Source organism: Penicillium mononematosum (genome assembly GCF_028829835.1).
Source record: "Penicillium mononematosum strain IBT 11891 chromosome Unknown utg000003l:1.0-8172316.0:1.0-8177699.0, whole genome shotgun sequence".
Lineage (NCBI taxonomy): Eukaryota > Fungi > Ascomycota > Eurotiomycetes > Eurotiales > Aspergillaceae > Penicillium > Penicillium mononematosum.
Genome location: NW_026643273.1, coordinates 95,877 through 115,210, shown reverse-complemented (window position 1 = coordinate 115,210; position 19,334 = coordinate 95,877). Strand labels below are relative to the sequence as shown.

Here is a 19,334-nt window from a genome sequence, read left to right as displayed (position 1 = left end):
TTTCTCCCCGCGAGTCATATTGCCCTCCTCTTTTTTTTCTTTTTGCGCACCATTCACTCTCTTTGGCTTCTTTCCCGTCGTTTTTGCTTCGTCATTCACTTACTCCAATGTCTGCCTCTCTCCCTGGCAGTCGGGACCTGCCCGCGTCGCAATATGACCTGAAGACCTACTGGGGTCGCGTGCGCCATGCCGCCGACATAGCTGATCCTCGGTAAGTTCAAGAGATCGGTAGCAATAAGAGGGTTGTGCAGCATATACTGATTATATCAACTATATTAGGACCCTGTTCGTTTCGTCCACCGGTCTTGAAAGCGCCAAGAGCCTCATTGCTTCTTACAAGCAGAACCGCATCCCGGCCATGACACCGGAGTTGTGGTCAGCGAAGAAGGTGGTTGATGCGACATTGCACCCTGGTATGGGCTCGTTCAATCTTATAAAACAGCCATTGGCTAATATAGAATCGACCAGATACCGGAACTCCCGTTTTCCTGCCATTCCGCATGTCCGCCTACGTGCTCTCGAACTTGGTCGTCACAGCAGGCATGTTGACCCCAGGATTGCAGGTGAGCACCTCTTTACCCATATCTAAACATATATACTTCTGAACAATATACTGACAATATAGACAACCGGCACTCTCCTCTGGCAAATCGGTAACCAATCCCTCAACGTCGCCGTCAACAACGCCAACGCCAACAAATCTACCCCCCTCTCCTTGTCGCAAATCGGCAAGTCATACCTCATGGCCGTCTCAGCCTCCTGCTCCGTCGCAGTTGGTCTGAACGCCCTCGTCCCCGCCTCAAAAGCGTCTCCCCAAACACCCGCCTCATCCTCTCCCGTCTCGTCCCCTTCGCCGCTGTCGCCAGCGCCTCCGCCTTGAACGTCTTCCTCATGCGAGGCGAGGAGATTCGTCAGGGTATTGATGTCTACCCCGTCCTGTCAGAGGCTGAGCGTGCCAAGCGCGAACTCAACGAGGACGCCGAGCCAATTCAGAGTCTCGGAAAGAGCAAGAAGGCTGCTACTCTTGCCGTCGGTGAGACGGCTATCTCCCGTGTCCTGAACGCTACACCTATCATGGTCCTACCCCCACTTATCCTCGTTCGTCTCGAGAAGACGAACTGGCTGCGTGCCCGTCCCCGCATGGTTATGCCTATTAACTTGGCGCTTATTCTGGGTACTTCGATCTTTGCGCTGCCACTTGCGCTCGCTGCGTTCCCGTCTCGCCAGGCGATTAGTGTTAATAGCCTTGAGGAGGAGTTCCAGGGTCGTGGCGGTGATCAGGGTATGGTGGAGTTCAATCGCGGAATGTAAGTTTTGGGTCTTCGGTGTTTCGCAGCGTGCATATTACATTGTCTTTGCATAGGTCAAAGAATATATAGATTCGGTTTCTGTTCATAAATTCCAATCCTGTTGTCCTTATACACCGTTCAATATAGAACAGGTGCCACTCTACCCTTAAGAATCCGCTCAGCCCGCTCCGCAATATCCAGCAATTCGTCATCCTCCCAACGCCGGCCCATCAGCTCCAACCCAACAGGAACACCAAGCACTGCAGATGCAGTCTGAGGACTCCGTCCAGCTGTATTTCCCACGTTAGTCCAATCCTAATCACCGAGTCGCACCACCTACCGGGAATACAAATAGCGGGCCTCCCCGTCAACGCAGCCAAAACACCATTCCGTCCAGACTGCTGCTTCGCACCGATCTTCACAGGGAGCTGTGTCTGATGCGGATATACCAGCGCGTCAATATCATACCTATCGAAACATTGTTTCACAGACTCTTTAAGCACAGCGATAAACTCCAGTCGACTTCGATATGCCTCGCTCGTCAGCGAAAATGTCTCGGGATCCTCTAGTGCTGCAGAGAAAACGTGCGTCATGGCTTGTAGATCGAAGTCGCCGCTCTGGGCAATAGATTCCAGTGATCGATGCGGTGTTTCCAAAACCAGTGCCGACTGCAAGAACTCGTCGAGATAGTGCTTGAACTCGAAAGCCTGTGTATCCCCCTTCGCAAACAGGGTCCCATAACTCCAGTCTGCATGACTAGATGGGGCGATAGGCACCAAGGTGATATCTGCATCTTGTCCCTGTATAGAATCTAGACTCGACCGGATGATCTCCTGCACGATCTGGTTCTCGGCGATATACTCCGCTTCCACAGTTCCATCTGCATGGATTTCAGGCTGGAAATAAGCCTCCAAGACTCCGATTCGAACTTGACGACCAGTCCGAGGTATCGTTCTAGATACCTCCATAGCATCCCCGTCTCCCCCATCCAGCCCCTTCATAACCCCATACAAGATCCTCACATCCCCAACACTCCTCCCCATCGGCCCGGCAACATCCTGTGTCTGGGAAACAGGTACAATCCCCACACACGAGACCCTCCCCGTCGACGGCCGGAACCCCACAATCCCGCATGCAGATGCAGGCGATCGCAGCGAGTTCATCGTGTCTGTGCCGCACCCTGCGAGCCCGAGGTTCGCCGCTAGCGCTGTGCCTGTCCCGCCAGAGGATCCGCCCGGTGTACGGGTCTTGTCGTATGGGTTCAGCGTTTGCCCGCCGAGTGAGGAGAGGGTTATTCCTTGCAGGGCGAATTCGTGGAGGTTGGCCTTTGCTAGGATTATTGCTCCTGCGGCTCGTAACTGAGAGACGACTTCGCTGTCGTCTTTTGTACGTAGGTTTTGCAGGGCTTGGACGCCTGCGCTTGTTGGTAGATCTGCTGTGCTGTAGTTGTCTTTCAGGATTATGGGCACGCTGTGTAATGGTGGGAATGGTTTGTTGGTTTGGTTGTATGTGAGTGTTTCGGTGGCTTTTTCTATGGCGGTTTCTAGGGCTGCGCTGTTTATGGTGATGAGGGCTTTGAGTGTCCCGTCATGCTGCTTGATTGCTTCGAGATATTTGATTACCAGCTTCGGGCCGATGGAGGGGTCTGTACGGAGCAGTTCATGGAATTTGGGGATTGTCATCTCTTCTGCTTGCCATGTGGGAGAGTCCATGTTGAGTCATTGATTGGAGAGAGCCCTGGAGGGGTATTGGAGTTCCCCGAATGTGCATGTAGTGTGATCCACGCAATTCACGCCATAAATATGCAATTCGCTTGAGTAAAGTCCTGCTAATGCAGGTTTTTCCCCGGATTGGCAATGTTAATTGTAATAGAAGTGAGCCTGTAACTTCCATATAAACCCCCCCATGGTGCATGCGGCCTCGGCTTACTCCGCTCCGATGTATACAAAAGAGACCAAGACGAAAGGGGTAAAAGAGTCCCTATACAGATCTGAGGAGAGTTAGAACATTGAAACGAAGCACATATATACACCCATACGGTTAACAGACGCCATAAACAATCAAATGGTATAATCATCCAGACTTAGCCTAAACCCTCCAGGGCTCCCAAAGCCGGATTCCATAAACGAGAAAAAGCAGAAGTAACCGACGCCTTTAAGAATGGGATAGAAGGATAGATAAAGCAAATAAAGTGTAAACCGGATAGCATCAGAGGATAGGTCCCTCAAAAGATACATGCAGCGGTCAAGGGCCAAGGGTCCGATGCCCCTGCCATGTGTCACAAAGAACCGAAGCATGAGATGACACCTGCAGGAGTCGAGGGGAAACCCAGGGACCGCAACGCAAATTAAAAAAGAAAGAAAAGAAACATCGTGATCATGATTTTCCCGAAGTGCAAACACCATTCCGTCCCGCGATAGAGAAAAAGATTACCCTCAAGATATGAGCCTTCTATCCATAACTGGATCCTGTTCACGCCGGTGAATCCCCTTCTGATGCCGTTGAAAAAAAGCCGAAATAGTGGCCACTGTAGTTGTGCAAACTGGATCTGAATCCTAGGTGCGTGCTTGTCGTTGCAATCCTTGGCCGATCCGGTAGGCTTCCGTGCCATCATCGACGAGTGTCTCCTTGAACCACGGGTGCTTCAATGCCTCCTTTGCAGTGATCCGGTTCTTGGGATCGTACACAAAGATCTGTTGCAACAAATCGAGGAATGAACGGTTGAATGGTGTGTTTGTAGGGATAAACTCCTATAGTAGACGAAATCAGTCAAAAAGCCCCATAAGCAGATATGCGGGACACTTACCGTCAAAGACTTCATCGCGCGTACATACTTCCGCGAGGCCCGGGTTGTTTCAGCGCCGGGATAGTCGATCCTGCTCCGGTTGAAGTACCTGGTAAAGTTAGTTCCTGTTACAGAAAGATTGAAGGGGACATATTTACTTGGAAGCAGAGTTGCTACTACCACCACCTCGGCCTGCCATGACTTTCTTCACCAAAGCGGTGTCGATTCGACTGCCAATGACGGCTTCCATCATCGCCAGGTGTTCCAGGTTGTCGTGTGTCTGGAACAGGGCGTCTCCAGTGTAGAATTCCACCAAGATACACCCGATACTCCAGATATCACATGGGAAGCTCCAGCCCAGGTTCAATATGATTTCCGGGGCCCGGTAATGACGGGTAGAGACGACAGATGAGTGGTATTCGTCATCGAAGGTCGCCGAACCGAAGTCGATGAGTCGGATTTCACCATCGAGGAGAACGCGGCGCTGACGCGCGTTACGAGATGTGGCGTGGGAAGAGGATGGTATAGTGCGGTTGTAAGTGAAGGTTTGATAGGCATTGTTGACGAGGAGGATGTTTTCGGGTTTAAGGTCGGTATGGATAAGGTTTAGGTCATGAAGGACTAATAGGTCAGTTGTCTGAGATAAAGAGAATAGAAGTGTCGGAGAACTTACAAGCAACACTTGTGAACAGCTGCCGGGCAAACTGCTGGATCTGACTGCTTGGGAATGGCACAAAGCCATTCCCCTTGAGGAAATCAAATACGCTTTGTCCTAGTAGATCAGTGACAATGCAAATGTGATTCCGGAAGTCGAAGCAGTCCCGAAGGTGGATGCATTTGTTGCGGTTGTGTTTGTCATTCGAAGCCAGAGTTGACAAGACTCGCAGCTCGATTCGAGATGCGTCGCGATACTTTTGGATCGAGCGTATGATTTTGACTGCACAGCGAGACTTGCGCTGCTTGTCGAAGGCTTCGACAACTTTGCCGAACGTGCCTTGGCTAGGAGTTTAATCACAGAGTCTCGAGAGGAGTTAGCATGGTCAACAAGATACTAGAGGATATCTCTACTCACATCGATCTGTCAATGGCGTGTCGGGTGTGACAATGTAATGGCCGTCGTCGTCGTCAAACTTCTTGTTCTGGGAACTGGTGTACTGATCGGGTAAATCTTGTCAGCTTTTGTACGAAAAAAAAAAAAGGTAAAGATGATACACTCACATCGCGAACGACCGGCACAGGGACATCCTTCGCTTTGATCGGCGGCTTCGGGGGTGGGACATAACTCAGGAAAGCATCATTTGCGGTCTCCAACTCTCGTCGCTTCTGCTCATCGCGGGTGGATTTCCGGGTGGCGCGTTTCCGTTTGTTGCCGACAGCGCCATCCTCATAGTATACACCATTGCTCGCCCCGGAACTGCCCTGTGAACCAAGCGAAGTTGGAGCTGTTGTGTGTAAGGATGCGGTTCGATCGGTCGATAAGGACGTGACGGAGGATTCCTCGCCGTAATGCTGGGGATTGATTGAAAAGGACGGGCGGTCATAGTGGCCCAGGTCATAGGCGGTATCAATTCCCGTCCGCCGCCTCTTTCCAGCGGGCTGAGGAGCCGCAGGAGGTGGTCTGGCAGAAGTAGTGACATGAGGAGCCGCGGCACCATTGGATGGCTCTGGACCAGGACTGTCATCAATCACAATGACTTCCTTGGGAAGGCCATTCTTGTAGAACTCGGTCCAGTCTGGTTTCTTTCTCCGACCCCCAACGGAGGGGGCCGCACTAGAGCCACTCTGGTGGGTCATAGCGGACGGGGTTGTTGTCGCGGGAGGAATTCGCGGAGGTTGGGTGTAGGGAAGGGTGGTCGTTGTCGGAGAGGGGACGGAAATGGCGTAGGGATTCGCGAGGCGAGTTCCTGCCGCGGTCGAAGTCGGGTAGGAGGTATTCGGTTGATACGAAGGGTGGTGAGGATATCCGTAAGCCTGATGATGAGAAGGATGTGTTGCAGTAGCCGTGGACGGGGTGGACATTGTGCACGAAGGTATCCCGTCACACGAACGGTATGAAGGTTATGAAGAGAAGATTGGTCTAATATGTGACCGATAGTTGATGTCGCGCGTCACTTCCTCGATGGAGACGAGGGGTCTCAAAGGCAGGACTAGCCAGCCAGAGAGAAACCTAGCCAGAGATTGAGGTTGTCAAGCGTGTCCGGAAGGAGATCTCTGGAGACGTGAAGATGACGGGCTGAGGCGGGAGGGAAAGAGAAATTTCAAATGCGTTGCATTTCCTCGACAATTTGAAGACAAGGAAGTAGAGCAAAGATCATTGGAGAAGTTGGCGACATCTGCGGTAAACGAGGTGGGGAGGGAAAGGCCTGGAGGCAAAGATGAGTGATGATGGAAGAGTCGGAGAGTTGGGACCCGTTGCCGATCAACGTGGATTTGGGGGATTTTGTATGATTATTTACTATATATATTAAGTATAATCGTTGCCTGGATTTCTAATTCATTTAGTTAATTTAGTTAATTAATGCTTCTTCACTGTTTATATTGTTCTTTTGGTTCTTCATGTCTCTAAATCATTAAATACCTATGTTATACGCCATTCGCCTATTCCTATACAGTCAGAGGCCCATGCGCTTCTAGGGAGAAAAGGCGGGATATTATCTCATTCCAATCCAGCCATGAATGTAATTAAAAGGATTTAAAGTCCTAGAGGGGCCTTGAGGGGCCTTGGGGGGGTCCGAAATGGAGCATCGCGTCCAAGCCCTGGCTTAGCCGAATCCAGTCCACAAGGAAGAACCTCGATGGTTGAGAATATCAGGTATACCAAGAATACCAAGAATAACAAGATCAAAGGGTATATACCTAGGTAGCAGACATTATCCTAGGAAATCTTAGGAAGTCTTAGGAAACCCCAGGAAATCGCCGATATCAGGACTCTCCCGGTATAACCACCTGACCTCCATTCCAACTGAGTCAGCATCTACATTGCCCACCTGGGCACCTGGGTGGGAAATACGCAAGCCCATTGCGTATGGGTTTAATATAGAAAAGCCGATGAATTGGTCATCAACAGGCTATTGGTTTAATATGAATAGAACAAAATGGGAGAGAAAGAGTTGTATAGAGACTACAGGAAGATGACTTCAATATATATCAGTGGAACACATCCTCACAATATCTATATATGAAGGTCATGTAGTCAATGCCTATTAGGCTACAACTATTATATCAAAATAATTCCAAATTCCCGAGTAAGAGATATCATAAAGGTGAGGCAATTCAGAAGTAAACACAAGTAGATACTAGTTATAATACTAGTCATAGACAATATATCTTGATATCCAATTGACGGGCATCATAGTAATGTCTTTGACCGTTGCCTTGGCCCTGAACAATTCGTATTGCTTAGACTGGATATCTTTAGACCCGATCAAATTTAGCAACTTTTTATTGTATCTACATTGGTCTAGTGGTAGAAAGTGGCCATCTCACCAGGACCACGCCTCCGGACATAAGTTATAACCTGGTAAATCAGATATCATAGCAGACATTGATATGATCCAGAAGCGAACATTGAATCCCATTTATTGCCTTTCTAGTACATATAGCCAGAGGGAAACATATCCAAGACCAAGAGAATGGTAATTTACTGAGTCTCCTCTCAAACACGTAAGCTCAACCTATAGTTGAATGGAATTAAAGATCATGGCCTGACAAGACAATCCCCATAAGCCAGCCAACGCCACCATACACACGAGAATGCAAGAACTCCTGATGCCCGGAGTCATAGGGCTCCCATAGGACAAAAGAAAAGAAATTAGGGGCAGAAAATAAGATTACAAACATTTATGACCTGGTCAAATTCGATCCCGATCCTCTTTGGGGTCCTTCAGGTAACCCCTCTGCACATGCCGGGTCGCCCGTCCATCCGCCTCTAGCATAAACAGAATATCCCTGACCTGAATACCCATCCCCTTCTCTTGATCTTCACGCCATATTCCGAGGCGACGCTGAGTTTGACTGGGTGTGGATTCACCGGCACCGGTCTTTTCAGGGTCGGCGGTGGGTGTGGATGGAGTCGGACGTGAAGGGGACGAGAACCCACTGGCTTTACCGCCGGGCTTCAACCATGAGTATGACTTTTTGGCGCCGAACATACTGCGACCACCCCCGGACAAAGCCATACGCGCCGTCGCCACGGACTGTGCATGCTGTTGGGCTTCGGTCGCTTTGGAATCCTGCATTTTCTTCGCTTCCTTTTTGCTCATTGACTTTTTGTCGAGAGTAGGCGCCCTTTCGCCGAGCGGCGTCGAGGGTGCAGATCCTGGATCGACAGAATCGCCCCGACCAGCCTCATCAAGAATGGCATTGCTGTTGCGCTTGGCACGTTTTGCTGCGCGCCTTTCCTCTTGCGAACTCTCCCGGTGGATGAATGCTCTATATCTGGCCGCATTGGACTTTGCGCTGGAAGATTCAATGGTAGCATGAGGACCTGTCAAAGTAATTAGTATCAAGTCAACTGAGTGGGCATGATGGGCAAACTCGTACGTTTCACAGGGGTCTGAGTGCTCCCCGTAGCCTGCCCAAGGGGTTTCGCGACATCTTTCCACTCGTTGGGAACCACGCCATGAGAATGTGCGCGGCGACTTCGAGCAAGAGTCGAGGCGTAGTCGATGACACCCCTGAATCTTTCTTCGGTGGCAATAGATAGAAGATTCAGTATGTCCACAAGAGGAGCACCTTCCTGATTGAGAATTGTCTGACCAGTGCGCACCACAGAAGAGCCATCCGGACCGGTAACTTCAATCGGCTGTGGTCGGCCAGGTACAGGATGGAAAAGGCCCTCTGAGGGAATCCGAACACCTAGGTCAAAGCCTCGCTTCTGGAGCTTCTGTTCGAGAAGTTTTGTGATCAAGAATGGTTCTTGGATGTGATACTGTGCTCGCCTTGCTGCGATAGTGTCCTCGCGGGTCGGTTCATTAGGATCTTTGAAGGGAACATGCGCTTGAGAGGATGGGCCGGCAAAAGAGTCCTGCGGGATCGCCGGTTTGACTTGAGGCAAATCACCGAAGCTGGTCGAAGCGGAGGGAGTGCCCGGGGCAGAGCCTTGAGACGTGAAGGAAGTGTTGATAGGTGGTGGGTATTGAGCCTGTGATCCTCGGTGGGGAGGCTGCGCCTGCGCATTCTGCCCTGAAAAGCTCTGTGTGAGAAATGCTTCCTCTTCCCTCACATCAATTCCAGATGACGCTAGGACATCTGTCAGCTCAGCAGCATCTGTGTTTTTGTCCACTGGGCGAGAAGGAGGACCCATGGTCCCGGGAGGAGCGGGGGCAGGTGTCGCCGACGTATTCATATTCATGCCCATGTTCATCGGGGTTCCGTTCATTGGGGATGGATTTTGTGGTAGCTGCACCGCGTTGAAGCTCGGGGAACCGTAAGGAGACTGGGTTTGAGAAGGCGGCAGAGGAGAGAGGCGAGGTCGTTTGGATGGAGGGGGTGCAGCGCCTCCGTTAACAGGGGATGCTACCGAGTTTGGGGATGGGGACGAGACAGGTGGGGAGAAAGGTTGGGAGGAAAACTGCGGCGGTGGCGGGGGTGCCTGCTGCTGTGGATGCCGAGCCTGTGCCATTGTGACTGCCGAGTGAGAGCAAAATTGAATTCCAGATGAGATAAAGGCTATTGCGCCGAGCCGTTGTAGCCTTGCAGATGAATCGAGGTCCACGCGTGGCCGTTAAACTGAGCGGATTGCTCGCACCACCAGCTTCCACCACCTTTGACCATCTCAATATTGAATTCTAACCATATACGCGACACTTGAATCGTAAAATAGTTGACTCCAGCGCAAAAGTAACCGTAATCGGGGAGTCTGTGATGCGTGATGTGGTAAGGAGCTTTCTAGGTGGTCGAACTCTGCTCCGCGGATCGCGGATCGCGACACACGTGACTAAGCTTGACTAAGCTCTCCAAATCTGCGGGTGTCTGCTGCGAAAGCGATCACTCTTCTATTGAATCACGTCCAATCTTTACAGGTGCATTGACATCTGCTTTGATACCTGGAGCAGCTGCCTCCACTATAGCCTTTGTTGCGCAAAGTCATGGGTGTTGCGCTGAGCTCATATTGACATCTTGGGCTTTATCGTGCGACGCGGTTCTCGTACCCTTCAACTAGGCTTCTCAAACTCATACGAAATCCGTCGATCTCCTCACACCTTGCCCAGCTAATTCTTGACACCATGACATCCAAGCGCAAAGCTTCAGCGATGGGAGCGGCTGTCGACGATGAGCCCGTTGACCCATCAGACGAACTGGCATTCTATTGCCTCGGCGGCGGCAATGAAGTTGGACGGAGTTGCCACATCCTGGAATATAAGGGCAAGACAGTGATGGTAAGACTCCGCCGGAACAATGAATGGAGTCGCAGATGCTAACCCTCTTGGCTTCTGTAGCTTGATGCGGGCATGCACCCGGCGAAAGAAGGCTTCTCCGCACTTCCTTTCTTTGATGAGTTCGATCTGAGCACAGTGGATGTTCTTTTAATCAGCCAGTACGTGCATCTCTCTTTTATTTTACATATTATACGGAACCATGGCAAGCGCTGCTGGACACACATGAGGCACCTGGGTCACTTGGCAATCTACTGCCCTCAGCTGCCTCAATGGAAGAACACATTCCCCTGCATATATATGGAAAGCCCAATACAATTCAATGTCATGCATATATTTCTTGTATCACTGTACCTTATTGAGTCTCGAATCCGAGTGCTTTCTCCTTCAGCGCGTTTGTTTATGGTTATCGCAGTTGACTAACGGTATGATCTGTATAGTTTCCACGTTGACCATTCTTCCGCTCTCCCATATGTTCTCAGCAAGACAAATTTCAAAGGAAGAGTCTTCATGACCCCGGCAACCCGGGCAATCTACAAATGGCTCATTCAAGACAATGTCCGAGTCAGCAACACATCTTCTTCCTCCGATCAACGCACTACGTTATACACCGAGCGTGATCACTTGTCAACGCTTCCCATGATAGAAACCATCGACTTTTACACAACACATACGATCAATGGCATCCGTATTACGCCGTATCCCGCCGGGCATGTTCTCGGAGCCGCCATGTTTAAAATTGATATTGCAGGACTTGTGACTTTGTTTACAGGAGGTGTGTTTGCCTTGTTATACCCCTTGTCATCCACATCATTATCACTCAAATTGCTAACCAACAGGCTAGACTACTCTCGCGAGGAAGACAGACATTTGATTCCCGCCGCGGTGCCCAGTGGCACGAAGATTGATGTTCTCATCACAGAATCTACATTCGGTATTTCATCTAATCCGCCTCGATTAGAACGTGAGGCCGCTTTGATGAAGTCAATCACGGGCATCCTCAACCGCGGAGGTCGGGTTTTAATGCCTGTTTTCGCTCTCGGACGTGCCCAAGAGCTGCTTCTTATCCTTGATGAATATTGGGAAACTCACCCAGAACTCCAGAAATTTCCCATCTACTACATCGGAAACATGGCACGACGATGCATGGTCGTGTACCAGACATATATTGGTGCCATGAACGATAATATAAAGCGGCTCTTCCGGCAGCGTATGGCCGAGGCCGAGGCCAGCGGCAATAAGAGCGTGAGTGTCGGACCTTGGGATTTCCGATTCGTCCGAAGTCTTCGCAGCTTAGAGCGTTTCGATGATGTTGGAGGATGTGTCATGCTTGCCTCCCCCGGTATGTTGCAGACGGGAACAAGCCGTGAGCTGCTGGAAAGATGGGCACCGAGTGACCGCAACGGCGTCGTCATGACCGGCTACAGCGTTGAAGGAACCATGGCTAAGGGATTGCTCAATGAACCTGATCAGATCCCGGCTGTCATGTCCAAGGTTTCCACTGGGCATGGTCGTGGTCGTGTTCCTGGAGTGAATGATGAAGATCAAAAAGTTATGATTCCTCGTCGTTGCACTGTTGACGAGGTCAGCTTTGCAGCCCACGTTGATGGCGTTGAAAATCGTACTTTCATCGAGGAGGTAGCGGCACCGGTTGTAGTAAGTGTGACATGCGCGGTCTGTTTGAGATATTACTGACCATCCCAAGATCCTCGTTCACGGCGAAAAACATCAGATGATGAGGCTGAAGTCGAAACTGCTTAGCCTTAACGCAGATAAAGCCGTTAAAGTCAAAGTCTACACCCCAGCAAACTGCGATGAAGTTCGCATTCCTTTCAAAAAGGACAAAATTGCAAAGGTCGTTGGCAAGCTTGCAGAGGTTGCGCCTCCATCAGAGAATGACGATTCCCAGCTCATGGCTGGAGTCCTAGTTCAAAATGGGTTCAACTTGTCGTTGATGGCCCCTGATGATCTACAGGAGTACGCGGGCTTGACAACTACGACTATTACTTGCAAGCAGCATATCACCCTTAGCTCCGCAAGCATGGACTTGATCCGATGGGCCCTCGAGGGAACTTTCGGGGCCATTGAAGAAGTTGGAAATAGCAAGAAGACCGAGGCCAACGGCAAGAATGACATAGTTACTGACGACACCCCAAATCAAGAGGATGCCGACGAGGAGATCCCATCAGACGAGACGCAGACATTCCTTGTCATGGGATGTGTGTATCTTCGCCATCACTCGCGCACCCGCGAAGTTGAGTTGGAATGGGAAGGTAATATGATGAACGACGGAGTGGCCGATGCAGTTATGGCTGTTCTGCTCACAGTCGAAAGCAGCCCGGCCTCCGTAAAACGTATGAATTCCTTAAATTTCCCACCTCTTTACTTATGCTAACTAGCACGGTTTTAGAATCGGCCAAAAACAAGCACCACCATCACCACCATGACGATGAGGATATGGAGATCCCCTCACTTCCAAACCCTCATGCTCAATCTGGACCCCAAGAGCGGCTTGCTCGTATGCTGATGATGCTCGAGGCCCAGTTCGGCGCGGACAACATTGGCCCCATTGAGCGCCCTCGAGTCCCGGCTGATCTGGCACTCGGCCCACAAGAAGATGGCGAAGAGATGAACGAAGAACGGATTGCCGACATTGAGGCTGCGGAGCTGGATCGTCTTATCACAATGGGTGTTCCTGTCCCTGGCATTGAGATCAGGGTGGACAAGCATATTGCCCGTGTATGGCTTGAGGATCTGGAAGTCGAGTGTGCGAACGCTGTCCTGCGAGACCGCATTCGTGTTGTAGTTGAGCGGGCCATTGAGACTGTCGCTGGCCTGTGGGCAGAAAGCTCGATTCAGCAGGATGCGACGCTTAATGGCTCTGCCAACGGGCAAAAGGGAATTGAACTGGCTGATAGGAAGAAAGCGGCTGCCGTTGAGGCTCATGCTTGATCTCATGTACTTGTATAATAATGAAATATCCCATCATCCACATGATTTAACTTGACCCTTTTTTTTGCATCTGCTTTTTGTCATCTAATGTTTCTCCTGCTAGTTATTTTTAAGCAAAATGAAATTGATTAAATCATTGCACATTGCAAGGCTATGAGAGTGGAGCTTGGGAGTAGATAGTTATAGAGTGCCTCTATAGTAAGGCAAAAACCTCCTTCATAATTTTCTCCAGGGTGTCAACAATAATATCGATCTCCTCTTTTGACACGATGTAAGGTGGTGCGAGCACAAGATGATCCCCTTTAATTCCATCCACGGTACCAGAGCAGCCATATAGCGAGACACTGTGCTCCGGCTGTAGACCTTTCTCCTGGATCTTATATGACAGACCATGTTTGGGTTCAAACGGTTCTTTCGTGGCCTTATCTTTGACAAATTCAAGCTGTAAAGAGTTAGCTACACGTTGTGTCCTCTGGTCGTGCAGTATCGACTATAGGGATATGAAACTTACACCCCAGAACAATCCCTTTCCACGAATATCTCCCACGTGAGGATGACTCTCGAATCGTTGCTTCAACCGTGTCTCAAGGTAAACACCCATGGTCCGAACATTATCCACAAGTGACTGTTCCTGAATAGTCTTTTGCACAGCAAACGCAGCAGCACATGAGATCGGATGGCCTTGGTATGTCTGTCCGTGGCGGAACTGCCCGGTACCTTTGTCCATCGTCTGCACAATAGAGTCACTAATCAAGACGGCCGACACCGGCGCGTAGCCACCACCCAGACCCTTTGCGATAGTCTGGATATCAGGAACAATATCCTCTTGCTCCCAGGCATGCAAGGTACCGCAACGGCCCATGCCGCTCATAATCTCGTCAAGGATCAAGAGAGCGCCGTGCTTCTCGCAAACGGCTTTCATTGCACGGAAGTACCCTGGTACTGCGGGGACACAGCCGAGAGCCTAATGAGTATAAGTCGGATGATCTGGTAGTGTGTAGTTCAGATAGGAAGTCATACCGCGCCGACAACCGGCTCCGCGACGAATGCGCACACAGTTTCGGGTCCGACACGTTGGAATTCAGCATCTAGCTCGGCTGCCAGACGTGCCACATAGTCTGCATCAGACTCGCCGTCCCTTTTCCCACGGTATGCGTAGCATGGAGAAACATGGGATACGTTCTTGGAGAGAAGTGGCTCAAATGGCTGCCGACGCTGAACATGGCCACCAACTGAAAGGGCGCCTAGCGTGGTACCGTGGTAGGATGGGAGACGTGCAATGAACCTGGTGCGCTCAGTTTGGGGGGTCGGGAGCTCTAAGAAATATTGGCGTGCTAGTTTAATTGCAGCTTCGACAGCCTCCGACCCTGTATATCGTCAGCACTGTGCGTGTGAACTGGATTTTTGGTTCATGGAAGGGTTGCCTTCACTCACCTGAGCTGGTTATAAAAACCTTGGATAGCTTTCCTCCAGTAGAGTCCACTAGGAGTTTGGCAAGATCTTCAGCTACCTGAGTGCCGAAGAAGGCAGAATGACAGTAGGATATCTGGTCCATCTGATCCTTGATGATCTGGGTGACCTGCTCGTTACCGTGTCCTAGACAAGATACAGCTGCGCCACCTGTGGCATCGAGGAATTTGGTCCCATCTTCCAGAAACACGTAGCACCCTTTGCCGCCAATGGCTTTCTTTGGGACAAAGCGTGTGTCCCGGTGGAGGACAGCACTCGTCTTGGTTTCTGAGAGGTATATCAGAATGAGGATTATGCCAAGATATTGCACGCATTTGACATACCGTTGGCCATGATTGAATTTAGAGGAATGGAATTTGGGAAAAAGAGTGCTTGAGGAGACAAAGAGCCTTATATAGCCGTGGATATCTCCGTTGATGTTTGACCCGAGGCAATGGCCCTGTTCTGCGGGGCTAAGTGGGTTCGGCATGCCGAAGGGAAGATGCCGAGCTCTTAATTGGTCCGGGGCGGAAGGGGCGGACTTTTGGCCGATTTGGTTTTCTATCGGGTCTATTTGTTGGAAGAGAAAGCTGTAGGTGGGCTTTTGGCAATACCTTATGGCTTGGGGACATACTTGGGAAAGATATGATTACATTTGTGGCATAGGCGGTTATAGTTTCCAAGGTTCGTTTAAGTGCCTACATATGGCATTATATCGGTAGCATGGGGTTGCTATTTTCGTAGTAAAAGATTGACACAAATGAGATTTACTAGTAAATTCAAGACTATTATCCCTAAATTATAGACATAACATACGTTACTACTAATATTGGCGTGCACTTAAACGTTGAACAATCCCCACGTCCCACCGCCCGCACATTGCATTCTGCCCCTCTGACTTGGCCACAATTCCCGCCTTCCCCAGACATCTCCCCATTCTACAAATTCACCATGTCGCGTCACGCCCAAATCGAGGAAGTCTCCGACTCCGACCCAGAAGAGATTGCCCCTTCTTACGACTCCGACGATGACCTCCCCCGCAATGCCATCATCTCACCCGTAAATATCCCGACCAAGGCTGCACCTCAACCCCAACAACAGATGCCCATGCCATCGATGCCATCGATGGCAGCACCTGAGCCTCAGCGCGAGATTCCCCGACACTTCTCATGCTTGTACCCCGTGTACTTCGACAAGTCCCGATCGCGTGCCGAGGGCCGCAAAGTTGGTGCGGAGCTCGCAGTGGAAAACCCTCTTGCGCGAGATATTGTCGATGCCGTCCAGATGCTTGGCTTGAATGCCGGATTGGAGCCAGAGAAGCTGCATCCTAAGGATTGGGCGAATCCCGGCCGCGTGCGTGTGCAGGTTAAGAACGAGGATGGCCAATTAGCCAACCCGAAGATCAAGAACAGTACGTGGCTGATACCCTTGATTGAGTGAATGGTTCTTTCTGTGACTTGAACTGACATTTTTGTTTAGAGCACCATCTCTATATTCTCGTCGCACAGTACTTGAAGGCTAACCCTACTACCGAAAAATCACCCTACCGGCTACGAATCCGTGGCTTGCCCATGCCCGAGAAGCTTCCAGCAGCTCCTGCTGCCCCTCGGGGTTGGAAGATCGGGAAGATCCTACCTATCCATTCGCCTGCCTATAGTGGTGGTGGTGTCAGTGACAACCCTCTCAAGGACGCAATGGCCGAGATGCAGGGTATGCAGGGTATGGAGGGTATGCCCAACATGTCTGAAATGATGAGTCAAATGGGCGGAATGGGCGGACTGAGCAATATGTTGGGCGGACTAGGTGGACTTGGTGGAATGGGCGGAATGGGTGGAATGGGTGGTGAGCCCTCAGGGGCAGGTGCGGAAAAGAAAAAGAAGGAAAAGAAGAGGGTGATCAGGGCATGATTTTGGCATGACCTTTATTCCGTGTTCCACTTGCATTTTACGGCGATGGGCGTTGCTTTTTCTAATTTTTGATGCACTCGAGAAAGGAATACTTCCTGGATACCACGGATCTGCATCCGAATTGATCTCATTGTACATCCACCTCAAATTCTGTCCAATATCTACCTGATAGTCTATGACCGAGTCATATATGAATCCTACATCTTTTTGCACACCAGTACGGACCTATACACTGTTACGAGACCAATTTCAGTATGTAAAATTAGCGAAAGCCTGGATGCATGCTATGCAAATAGCCCTTCAATTAGGGCCGACTTGGCTTATGGAGTACCTGTGGCTCATAACCTTCGATATCATATACTAGTATATCTTGCACTATATCCGTTCGCATATATTATTCCCACCCTTATACCCATCATTCGTCGGCTTGTTGGAATATGCCCAGGTGGGTCGGCCATATACCCTCCTCTTCCAGAATGGCACTTCGCAGCCCTCTAGTGTGAGAGATATTTGGGTTGTACTTGGATAGTATTTTGTCCTGTTACATTTCTTTGGCACTGTGTCTAGTGTACTTAGGTATATGCTTAAGTGGGACCTGGGGTAGCGGCTTTTAAATAAACCAATAACAGGAGACCTCTTTATCTTTTAATATATTGATTTAAACTACCGAGTGCTCTGTATAGTATTTCGAATTAGCTAAGAATTTGTGGTGGACCCTGTGCTTGCTTTGGTAGTGCTGGGTTTATTTCGGGTTGGATATGGCAGTATCCATTCAGGAGGAAACAAAGAGAGATAGATTATGTACCCATGCAATGGGGAATTTGTATTCAAGTAGCTAAGAATGAACATGTTCGTGGGTGTCATTATAATGCTGTACCTCTGTGTCTTTCGGGCATCCTCCATTTCTATACTGCCAGAGCCGGCTGAAGTCCTTCACACGCAGTCGTCGACCCACACCATTCGTTCGCGACCGTTGCAGGTTTACTGCAACGGGAGAAATGCCTCGTCTCGGGCCATAGTAGGTTGATATCTGACTCGATGCGGAGAGCCATCATATCCGTTTATACCTGCGGTTGTCCATGGCTCGACTTCCATATCCATGAATGGATTGGAGTCGAGGACGTTCATGTCAGGGCCCAGAGTAAACATGTTGTCTAGGTAATGAAGATTGAAGAGATGGCCTGAATTCGGGCGAACAAACAGCCGGCCCATATATCGATTTGGGATCTCAACGAAGTGGAGCACTCCTCCTAGTGCCACAATATCACCTGAATTAGCGTAATGCTCGATATAACCGACGGATTGACCAAATTGATGCACTAGATCAGGTGCTGGGATCCCTTCTCGCCTTGCTAGCTTTGTCCATCGTGGGTTGTTGAAGTGGTTTGCGGCATTTCCAAAGGTATATATCTCCAAGTGATGGAGGAGATCATGGGGTAGCTCATCCAGCAGCCAGTCCAGGATGAGGCCCCCTTCAATACCGCCTTGGCTGTGAAGAAGCAGAACCACCTTGTCACATTCTGGGTCCAAAAGGGCTTCCTTGATCAAGACATAGGATCGCCTGATATCGCCAGTAGCATAAGCGAAATCCCGTTGAATCAGACATTCGATGAGATCAAAGACGATGCCCGCGCTAATCCTAATCAGTGTTTGTAAACCAGAGATCTAAGGCGTCACTTACGTGCGGTTATGCACGCCCGTCACTTTCCGACCAAAGGTGTATGACAGTTGATCGATGTTCATCTGTACCCAGTGATGTCTAGAGGTAGTTGGAGTCAGCAACTGAAAACAGGGAACCAAGGATCTCTCCTACCCAGCTGCAATCCCATTTATATACAGCCAACGCTCCCGCTGATGGCCTGGTTGCTCGACCACAGGCACTTGAGATACCAGGACCTGCTGGAACCCGTTCAACATCAACATGACAATTGCATAATTGATAGTGAAAGCAATAGCCGCATAAGCAAGAATCCATAGCCCTGGAACCATACAGACAAGGATGATGGGCAACGAGAGCAGAAAAGAAAGCTGATAAACCACGAGAAATATATGGATCAACACGGTAGCTCCGTTGCGTAACGAGGGATAGAGTTCGTCCAACTCATGTGTGCGAGCCAACTGCAGGGGTAGTAAGATACCTGGTAGGGCCCATAGCTTCGAAACAAACAGGGACAAGTCGCTCCAGAGTAACTTCATGGGTGAGGCAGTGTAAGGCAACGGAGTATCCTCCTTACCCTGACAAGTCATAGTGAGATTCCAGTAGAAGAGTAATGAGATGAAAATGCAAAAGGAAAATAAAAAGAGGAAGCCTTGTCTTTTGTCATGTGATACCGCTGAGATCTATAGGGCAGGTGACTACGGCTGATTGACCTGGACTGTTTTGAAATATTCAAGTGGATGATAGGAGGATATTTCTTTTCTTTTTTATATTCAGTTATTATTGTACTATTATTGACATTGTTTCATTTCTTGTCAAAAGAAACTTATTTTCCCATCACTTCGCCGAGTTGGTAATCACCGTGATGGACGTTCTGTTAATAGTCAAAGCAGAATTAGATATAGATCGAGATAACAA

The 19,334-nt window shown here is 49.8% G+C and overlaps 8 protein-coding genes across 8 annotated transcripts; 3 read left to right on the top strand and 5 right to left on the bottom strand.

The window, feature by feature from the left end:
• Positions 1-107: 107 nt before the first annotated feature.
• On the top strand, positions 108-1,311 carry N7519_004937 (sideroflexin family transporter; the record flags this gene model as incomplete). The annotated part of the gene is made up of 5 exons (XM_057291713.1): positions 108-211; positions 280-413; positions 469-563; positions 626-807; positions 867-1,311. 5 exons carry the CDS (start codon positions 108-110, stop codon positions 1,309-1,311), a joined length of 960 nt encoding a protein of 319 aa, XP_057146524.1.
• Positions 1,312-1,427: 116 nt separating this feature from the next.
• N7519_004936 (amidase) lies at positions 1,428-3,001 on the bottom strand (the record flags this gene model as incomplete). Its single annotated transcript, XM_057291712.1, has 2 exons — positions 1,428-1,579; positions 1,630-3,001. The coding sequence occupies 2 exons, from the start codon at positions 2,999-3,001 to the stop codon at positions 1,428-1,430; spliced, it is 1,524 nt and encodes a 507-aa protein (XP_057146523.1).
• An 843-nt stretch (positions 3,002-3,844) lies between these two features.
• On the bottom strand, positions 3,845-6,093 carry N7519_004935 (putative protein kinase (Lkh1); the record flags this gene model as incomplete). The annotated part of the gene is made up of 6 exons (XM_057291711.1): positions 3,845-4,039; positions 4,096-4,183; positions 4,233-4,695; positions 4,748-5,068; positions 5,147-5,228; positions 5,293-6,093. The coding sequence occupies 6 exons, from the start codon at positions 6,091-6,093 to the stop codon at positions 3,845-3,847; spliced, it is 1,950 nt and encodes a 649-aa protein (XP_057146522.1).
• A 1,832-nt stretch (positions 6,094-7,925) lies between these two features.
• Positions 7,926-9,697, bottom strand: N7519_004934 (uncharacterized protein; the record flags this gene model as incomplete). Its single annotated transcript, XM_057291710.1, has 2 exons — positions 7,926-8,560; positions 8,617-9,697. The coding sequence occupies 2 exons, from the start codon at positions 9,695-9,697 to the stop codon at positions 7,926-7,928; spliced, it is 1,716 nt and encodes a 571-aa protein (XP_057146521.1).
• A 604-nt stretch (positions 9,698-10,301) lies between these two features.
• On the top strand, positions 10,302-13,403 carry ysh1 (cleavage polyadenylation factor subunit YSH1; the record flags this gene model as incomplete). Its single annotated transcript, XM_057291709.1, has 6 exons — positions 10,302-10,454; positions 10,515-10,612; positions 10,892-11,226; positions 11,296-12,107; positions 12,157-12,805; positions 12,862-13,403. 6 exons carry the CDS (start codon positions 10,302-10,304, stop codon positions 13,401-13,403), a joined length of 2,589 nt encoding a protein of 862 aa, XP_057146520.1.
• Positions 13,404-13,596: 193 nt separating this feature from the next.
• On the bottom strand, positions 13,597-15,206 carry N7519_004932 (aminotransferase, class III; the record flags this gene model as incomplete). Its single annotated transcript, XM_057291708.1, has 5 exons — positions 13,597-13,845; positions 13,915-14,367; positions 14,424-14,770; positions 14,838-15,140; positions 15,197-15,206. 5 exons carry the CDS (start codon positions 15,204-15,206, stop codon positions 13,597-13,599), a joined length of 1,362 nt encoding a protein of 453 aa, XP_057146519.1.
• A 597-nt stretch (positions 15,207-15,803) lies between these two features.
• On the top strand, positions 15,804-16,759 carry N7519_004931 (RNA-binding signal recognition particle subunit SEC65; the record flags this gene model as incomplete). Its single annotated transcript, XM_057291707.1, has 2 exons — positions 15,804-16,263; positions 16,332-16,759. The coding sequence occupies 2 exons, from the start codon at positions 15,804-15,806 to the stop codon at positions 16,757-16,759; spliced, it is 888 nt and encodes a 295-aa protein (XP_057146518.1).
• A 981-nt stretch (positions 16,760-17,740) lies between these two features.
• Positions 17,741-19,006, bottom strand: N7519_004930 (uncharacterized protein; the record flags this gene model as incomplete). Its single annotated transcript, XM_057291706.1, has 3 exons — positions 17,741-18,392; positions 18,441-18,518; positions 18,573-19,006. The coding sequence occupies 3 exons, from the start codon at positions 19,004-19,006 to the stop codon at positions 17,741-17,743; spliced, it is 1,164 nt and encodes a 387-aa protein (XP_057146517.1).
• Positions 19,007-19,334: the final 328 nt, after the last annotated feature.